Source organism: Arachis duranensis, chromosome 4 (genome assembly GCF_000817695.3).
Source record: "Arachis duranensis cultivar V14167 chromosome 4, aradu.V14167.gnm2.J7QH, whole genome shotgun sequence".
Lineage (NCBI taxonomy): Eukaryota > Viridiplantae > Streptophyta > Magnoliopsida > Fabales > Fabaceae > Arachis > Arachis duranensis.
In genome coordinates this window covers 117,453,029-117,462,261 of record NC_029775.3, presented here as the reverse complement: position 1 = coordinate 117,462,261, position 9,233 = coordinate 117,453,029, and the positions used below count along the sequence as shown (strand labels likewise).

At 32.9% G+C, this 9,233-nt stretch overlaps 1 protein-coding gene across 1 annotated transcript; it reads right to left on the bottom strand.

The window, feature by feature from the left end:
- Positions 1-1,590: 1,590 nt before the first annotated feature.
- On the bottom strand, positions 1,591-3,457 carry LOC107486619 (phenolic glucoside malonyltransferase 1). The gene has a single exon (XM_016107178.3). The coding sequence runs from the start codon at positions 3,200-3,202 to the stop codon at positions 1,742-1,744; it is 1,461 nt and encodes a 486-aa protein (XP_015962664.1). The 5' UTR covers positions 3,203-3,457; the 3' UTR covers positions 1,591-1,741.
- Positions 3,458-9,233: the final 5,776 nt, after the last annotated feature.

Below are 9,233 nucleotides of genomic sequence, written 5' to 3'. Positions count from 1 at the left end.
TTATTTACACTCTATTAGATATTACTTTGAATCGTTGTTAAGTTATGTTATTTATAAGCAGTAATCGGGCGAAATGTGTAAAAAAATTCTTAAAAAAAAAAGTTCACTATTTACTTATGCTAAAGTAGTGTTAAATGACACATCACCAACGTTTAACATCAGAACCTCAAAAACTCTCATTCTATTCAGCCAAAGTGGCGCTAAACGCCACAATTCGGCGTTTAGCCCGATCTCTTGGATTCACGTGCAAGGTCTTCTTGATGAGTGACGCTAAATGCTACATCATCAGCGTTTAGTGTCAGCAGCAGACTTGGCCGTGGTTCTCACGTTCTCACTCAATCAGCAATGGAAGTTATTATTTGATTTTTAAATCAAATTAGCAAATAGAAAAGATATTATCAGGTTTTAATTTAAGTTATAGTATCAATTAAAATTAGATATAAAAGAGAAAATATTTGTCATGTAGGTTGATTTTTTCTCCACTTCTGTACATTTTAGTTTTACACACGTTTTCACATTTTAAAATTTTCTATGAATCATGAGCCACTAAATCTCCATTGTTATTAAGATTAAAAGCTTTGTTTGTTTTAATAGATTAATATTAATTGTTCTTCTACTCTTGATTAATGCATTGATTTCTGTTTAAGAATTGATTTCGTTTTTCATTCTATAGATTAGAGTATATTGGAAAATAACACTAATCTAAATTGAATTCCTTTGAATCTTAAAAAAGTCAAATCACTCGAGTTAAAGTTTGAAACCCTTTTCTCACGATTATTTAATTATCTGAATTTAATATGATACGTGACATATAATCGGATTATTTCTGAATTTTTAGAAATTGTGTGGCTTATAAATCGGAATTTGAACTAAATCTTTTAACACAATTGATTGATAAAGGAATTGACGGTTGATTGGATTAGAAGAGATTGAATTGTCAAGGAATTAGAATTCAATCATTTAGGATTTGTCATGAATTAAATATTTGCATGATCAAAATAGTTGACAATAATTATTAATCCAAAATTTTAAATATCTCTAAAACCTTAACTCTCTTCTCATATTAATTTCTTCATATATTTACGGTTTGTTTTTTCTAATTTACTGACTTTTATACTAGCTAGTTGATATTTAAAATTCTCAATTTTATTTATCTAACTATAATAATTAGTCGATTATTACTTATTTAATCCATTAATTCTCGTAAAAACAATAACTCATTTTATTATAATATTATTTGATATAATTCACTACATTTATCGATAATTTGTGGTGTAAAATCTCCATCACATCATGATGAACTTTAGGATATTATAAAGAGTGATTTGTTATTAGCTGTTTAGGCTTTTTTATTATTATTTATCTCTAGACACCAAAAAAAAAAAAAATAATTTTAATTTATTGGAGAAAATTCTATATATATAATCTCCACATAGATCATGTCATTTAATCCTTACTATGCAATGTGCTGCTTATGATAATGATTATAAACAAGACAAACGAAACTTAGAAAGTCACGCATACATGATACATTGTATATGATAGGCTGATACGTTGTCTCAGGCATGAAAGCATTAACTGAATAAAAGATATTGGAAATCCCCAAGAGATATCTATACTCATTTCTTATTCTTTTAAAAAAAGAACAACAACAAAATACTGCTGCCACACACTCATTATCAGCAGGACCTAATCTAATTGATTGACTAATTAAGTCTGATAATAATCACTAATCAAACAATTAATCATCTTCAAGTCCTTCACGAAACAAAGTCCTAAACAGATCCATCACCTGCTTATTAAGAACAAGACCAACCTCAACCCCACCTTCATTGCCATCACTATTCTCAGCCAAACCCATCGTTAGACCTCTATCAATCGAAGCTATCTCAACTTTTTCAGGTTTTCCCCAACCAAAATCAATACCATAAACACCAAACCTATTAGAACCAGCAGTACCAATCATTTCAACTCCTTCTTTAGCCATATTCATGTATTTATCAAATGCTGATGCTTCTACACCACGAAAACCTTCAATACCCAACATTTTTGTCGTCTTGTAAATTCCCTTAGCGACAAGAACCACTCCGTTTTCTTTAACAAAGTCCTCTGGTTTTGCGTCCACAACATAGGCCCACAGACAGTTACCGCAATAGTTTTCAGGTATTGGAGGCTCTAACCTGTTCCTACAATCACCAGTGAAAGCGAACCCGAATTTCTTTCTCTCCTTAAAAATGCCATTAATCGCCTTAGCGATACAAACCAAGACATAGCTGCATGTTAGAACAAAAGTAGAAAGAGTACTAGGTGGTGTGTTTGTAGATTCTTCATCATCACCATTATTAACGTTGCTGTTCCAATTGGACAACACCTTTTTCTTCACCTTCTCCAAATCAGAACGTGTGAGCTTGAATGTTGCACGAACCGAGTCCTTCACCTTGGGTTCGAACGGTAGAATCTTCAAGCTTTTCTTGACGTTGTTCTCATCAGGGAACATTTTGGACATGACTTCCGAACTATTGTTCAAGAACGAGGGTCCAACATCCTTTGGATCTTTGATAACTTCTCTATCAAAGAAAGGCTCGAATTCGCGAACCAAAATCGGTGATTCTTTCTGTTCTTCTTCAAGGCTTTGACATATGGAAGCCCATGCTTTGATGAACATGGTGGAAGATTTCCCATCGAGAGCAGCATGGTGGGTGCTGATTCCGATGCTGAATCCACTGTTCGGGAAGAGAGTGATCTGAAGAGACATAAGAGCAGCACGAGATTCCAGTGTTTCCAGTTCTGGTACGAAGCATCGAGTTTCAGAAGCTTCACGCGGTGAGTTATAGCCCAAAAGATGGCTGAAATCTGCATCGGATTCTGCTATGAGAAGTGAAACACCATCACCAGGATTGTATTGGAAGATTGGTTTATCTGAATGAGAAGGCCAAAGTAGGTTTCCAGCAAGAGGGAGGAAGTGTTGGAGGGTAAGAGAGAGCGAGGTTTTGAGCTTGGGAAGCACATGTTCGAAGAAGAAAGATGGAGGAGAGTGAAGCTTGTAGAAGAAGACACGCTCAACGGGGTGGAAGCGAATCAATACCATGTCAAAGAAAGTGAGAGGCAGAGAAACAGTAACATCGGTTGATGGTGCTGGCGGTGGAGAAACTGTGCATTTGTCAAGGATATTGATGGAGATGTTGTTGTCAGAAGAAGCCATGGATGATGATGATGGTGGTGGTTGAAATTTGAGAAACAGAGAAAAATGTGTGGTATGTGTTGGGCGGCCTGCAATGGCGGTTCTAATGGATCTCTTTTTGTAGAAAAGAGTATGGTGTTCACTGTTCAAAAATTGTGGAGTTCTCAGCACGAGGTAAAGAATAAAATATTAAAATATTATATGGCCCACCGGTGTACACATAACTAGAAATCATTTGACATAATTTTAAAAGTGAATTCTATGTATTTTTTTTCTTAAATTATTTTTTATTATATATTAAATAAAATAAATAAGTTCGTGATTTAATGTTTCGAATATGACTGATATTTTTTAAATCGGGGATGCTACACATCCATGTAACCATATAACCAAGTTGGTTCAATACTAAAAAAATCTAATACAATTAAATGAAATGTGAAATACACGCACCCAATACACATAAACTCGCCCAAAGCTTCTTCTTCTTCTTCTTCTTCTTCTTCTTTTCACATTCGTTTACGCACGGAGTGTCTTCTTCTTCTTCGTCTTTTTCTTCGCGTTCCTCCTTCTCCTCCTTTTTCGCGTTTCTTCTTCTTCACGTGTTTTCTCCTTATCGTCATTCTTTTGTTGTTATTGCTGCTGTATTTTTTTGTCTTTTTCTCATTCTCTCTCTGGTGAAGAAGCAGTAGAAGGTGAGAAAGACGAATTTTGAATAGTGCAGAATGAACCAAACACAGTACTCATAGTAAACTAAAATCTTAGTTATGGTAAACCAAAAACAATACAATTGTATAATATTGAGTGAACGAAACATAATCTATTATATAAAATCAAATTCAAACAGATTTCTGCAGAATGAACCGAATACAGTACTCATGGTGAACTGAACACAATACTCATGGTGAACCGAATATAGTACTTATGGTGAACCGAAAATAATACAATTGTATAGTACTGAGTGAACGAAACATAATCCATTATATAAAATTAAATTCAAATAACTCTGCCTACAATTTACATATTATCAATTCAATTCAATTCAGTATACTTTCGTCCATTCAATTCAATTCAAATTAGCAATTGCATTTCATTCAATTCGATTCAAAATTGAATAATCCAAACTTTCTCAATTTGATTCGTTTCACAAGAGTAATCCAAATCGCTCTCCTGTTTACCAATAAATTATGAACCTCTAAACATTGAACCCTAAATCTTAAACCCTAAACACTAAAACCAGAACTTTGAACCCTGAACCCTGAACCCATAAACCCTAAAACCCTAAAACTTAAACCCTAAATCCTACACCCTAAGACCTAAACCCTAAACCCTAAACCCTGAACCCTGAACCCTGAACCCTAAACCCTAAACCATGAACCCGAACCATGAACACTGATTCGTTATATAGGTTATAGGAGGCGCGTGTAAAATAAATGGGGGTGTGGGGTGTGGAGTGAAAGTTACTTGGATACCATCCATATAATTTTTATATGGATGTAGAGCTTTTCTCTTTTTTAATGGTTTAAAACAACAATAACAAAGTCTTTGTCCTATTAACTGTAATCGACTATATGGATTAAACATGTTATTGAGCTCTATCATGTATTATGTCTATAGAAAGACCGTTTACGTATAGATCTCGTTTGACCACCTCATGAATGGTCTTTCAAGTAGGGGTAGAAACAGGCTAGCTCAGGTCAGATTGGGCTTTGTTCTTAATAGACCTGACCTATCATGTAGTTAATTGGCTTGAGTCTGACCTGCAATCTGATATAGACATTTTTTAAAGTACTAAATTTGACATGTTATTTAGTTTGGCCTGACTTAAAACCTATTAAAAGGTTTGATAATTTTTTATTACAAAAATAAAAATATTATTTAAAAAAATATTTTTTAATAAAAATATTTATATGAAAATTCATGGAGGTAGTGGATACCAAGACAAGGAGTAAGATTAACATTATGTGCCTACAAGAAACAAAATAGATTAGTGTGAAGGCTAGGGAGTTAGATACTTCTGGATTCAAACTTTGGTATACATGAAATGTGAATAATAGAAATGAAGTAGGTATTGTCGTGAATAAGCAGTGGAAGAAGGACGTAGTGGATGTCAAGAGTGTGGAAGATCATATCATCTCTATCAAACTTGTGGTGGAATAAGATACTTTTCATGTGATTAGCGCCTATGCACCGCAAATGGGTTCGAACGAGCAACACAAGATAAGGTTTTGAGAGTATCTAGAGAGTTTGGTCCAAGACATATATACCTTCTGGAGATAAGATTTTTTTAGGAGGAGATTTACAGAAGTGACTAAGTATGGAAGTATCCACGAAAGCCATGGTTTCGGGGTGGTCAATACCAAGGATAAAACTATTTTGGACTTTCCCTCAACCTTTGACTTTTTCATCCCTAATACATATTTTAAAAAGATAGACAAATATCTTATAACTTATAAGAGTGGCATGACAAGCTTTCAAATCGACTTCTTCTTGTTGAGGAGAGTCGAAATTTTTTTCGCATTAATTATAAAATTATTTCTGAAGAAAGTTTAACAACACAACATAGGATGCTGTCATAGATTTTCACGTTGAGAAAAAATTGAGAAAAAGACATCATACGAAGAACCCAATAACGAAGTAGTGGCGGATAAAATGTGAGAAATAAAAAAACTTCCTAAGGCAGATAGAAGAAGAAGTAAAGTGAAATGGGAATGGAAGTGCGGAGGAGATATGGAGGGAGATCACACAAGTTATTAGAAGAAATATAAGGTGGCTAAGAAAGAGACAAAAGTGATTGTAAGTAAAGTAAGAATAAGAGCATATGAGGGTCTCTACTAGTCTTTAGACACGAAAGAAGGAGAAAAAGGTATATATAAAATCACAAAGAGTCGTGAAAGAAGAACGAGAGACTTGGATCAGGTTGAGTGCATAAAGGATAAAGACAGAGAGGTGTTGGCTCAAGAGGAGAAGATCAATGAAATGTGAAAGAGATACTTCTACAAGTTATTTAATGAAGGATAGAAGACTCTTTCGAGTCTTAGTCGGTTATGCATGAGGGAAGAATATCAAAACTTTGACTACTATCGAAGGATTCAAAGCTTCGAGGTAAAAGAGACTTTAAAGCAGATGAAAAATGGCAGGGCAGTAAGACCCGATAATATCCTGATTGAAGTTTGAAAGGGCTTTGGAGAGAAAAATATCAGTTGATTAACCAAGCTTTTTAATGAGATTTTAAGATCAAAGAAGATGTCAGATAAGTGAAAAAATAACATTTTTGTACCTATCTACAAGAATAAGGGGATATATAATGTTGCAAAAACTATAGAGGGATCAAACTCATAAGTCATACCATGAAGTTATGGAAAAATGTAATAGAACGGAGGCTGAGACAAAAGATACAAATAACAGAGAACCAATTTGGTTTATGCCAGACAGATCCACTACTGAAATGCTATACCTATTAAGAAAGATGATGGAGAGGTATTGTAGTAATAAAAGGGATTTTCATATAGTGTTTATTGATTTGAAAAAAGCGTATGATAGGGTGCCAAGGGAAGTCTTATGGAAGGTTTTAGAAAAGAAGAAAGTGAGGATCACATATATTCGTGCGATTAAAGACATGTATAATGGGACTACAACTAGTGTGAAGACTCAAGATGGTGTGATAGTGGAATTTTTTATTAGTATAGGATTACACCAAGGATTATCCTTAAGTTCGTATGTTTTTACATTAGTCTTGGACGTACCCACAGAGCATATCCAAGAGCCTGTGTTATGGTGCATGCTTTTTGTCGATGATATCGTCCTTTTTGGGAAAGTCAAGGAAAGACCTAAATAAGAAGTTGGATTTATGAAGAAAAATTCTAAAAGTGTATGGTCTGCGCATAAGCTGTAGCAAGACGAAATATATGAAATGTAAGTTCGGCCAGCGAAGGAAAAACCCTAATATAGAAGTGAAGATTGGAGAAAACAGCATATAAAAAATTAAAGTTTTAATTATCTTTGATGCATCATACAGGATAATGGAGAGATTTAACAGGATGTAAATCATAGGATCCAAGCAGGTTGGTCAAAATGGCGGAGTGCGTCTGGTTTATATGTGACAAAAAAGTGCCTTTAAAACTTAAAGGTAAATTCTATTGCACTGCTATCAGACCGATTGTACTTTATGGTACAGAGTGTTGGGCGGTCTAACGAGAGCATGAATATAAGATAAGTGTGGCAGAGATAAAGATGTTAGACTGTTAAGATGGATGAGTAGTCATACGCGATTGGATAGAATAAGGAACGAAGATATAAGAGAGAGTTGGAGTAACACCTATTGTGAAAAAGATGGTAGAATCGCGTCTCAAGTGGTTTGGACATGTGAGAAGAAGACCAACAGAGCACCCATTCAGAATTGTGGATGAGATGAAAGATGGACAAGGGGTGAAAGGCAGAGGAAGACCTAAGAAGACCATCTATGAGGTAGTCAAACAAGATCTACATGTAAACAATCTCTCTCTTGACATAATACATGATAGAGCTCAATGATATCGTTTGATTCATGTAGCCAACCCTATTTAGTGGGACAATACTTTGTTGTTGTTGTTGTATTAAATTTAACATGAAACAATATTTATCTTATTATAAATATCAAAATTAAAAATAAATAAATAATTAAAAAAAATTTAACATTAAATAAATATTAATCTCTTTCTCTTTATCTTCTACTGCTTCTTCTTTTCATCTTTTTCTTCTTCATCTTCACCTTTTTATTTTATTTTTTTTAAATTATTTTTATTTACTCTCTTGAGAGAAATGAAATAAAAAAAAAGAAGAAAATATCAAACAAAAAGAGAAGAAGAAACATATTAATGACGTTGTCTGATCCAAAATTGATTTTGGATGTGTTTTTTTTCATGATTCAGTCTTATTTGTGTGCTTGTTTTTTAACTGAGTTTATGTGTCGCAATCATTATGGTAAATTTCGGTTTATTTCTGAGTTAATTGTGTCGCAATTGTTATATAATTTCGGTTCATTTCTGAGTGAATTAAGATGCATTTGGATTCGTTGTCCGTAACAATTCAAAACTCTTTTTCCTCTCCTTTTACTGTAATAACAGCAATAACAAAAAAATGACGATGAGAAGAAAACATGCGAAGAAGAAGGAGAAGGAGGAGGAGGAACGCGAAGAAGAATAAGACGACAACGATAATAACATAGCGCGTAAACATAAATGACTTAATTACAGGAAGGGAGCCACTCAAATAAAGATGTTTGAAACATCTTACTTTTTAAAGATGTTTTTTAATAATTAATATTCAACTTATATAATCGATCAAACTGTGTTATTTTTGTCAAAATTAGGTGAAATAAATCAATTTGACCAAAAAATCGATAAACCAAATCTTGAACCGATTTAAATTAATATTTTTTATAAAAATAACTATAATAACCCTATTATAGAAAATAACTTAAAATATTTCTACTATATATTTTAAAACCCTAAATTCTAACATTTCTCTTCTCTCTATGCCATCATAGAATTAGAATTTAAGAATTTCAAAATTAATATATATAATAAAAATATTTTAGTCATTTTTTATAATAAGAGTATTATAGTCATTTTCTATAAAAAAGAATATTAATTTAGATCGATTTAAAGTTTGGTTTATTGATTTTTCGGCCAAATTAATTTGTCTAATCTAATTTTGACAAAAATAATATAATTTAATCGATCATATGTATTAAATTTTAATTAGTAAAAAAACATCGTTAAAAAATAATACTTTAAATATCTTGATCGGAGTGACCTCCATAAAATAATGCTATATAGTATTCATATAAATCAAATTAAATAATTTTAATTTATTCGGGTAAAATCTATATACAAAATCTCTACACGGATCGTGTCATTCAATCCGTACTTTGCAATGTGCTGCTTATGATAATGCTTACAAACAAGTCAAACAAATCTTAGAAAGTCATACATACATGATACATTGTATATGATAGGTTGATACGTTGTCGTCTCAGGCATGAAAGCATGAACTGAATAAAAAATATTGGAAA

Bases quoted from the DNA above. Each gene is read 5' to 3' on its own strand.
- LOC107486619 (XM_016107178.3), bottom strand. From the start codon at position 3,202: ATGGCTTCTTCTGACAACAACATCTCCATCAATATCCTTGACAAATGC.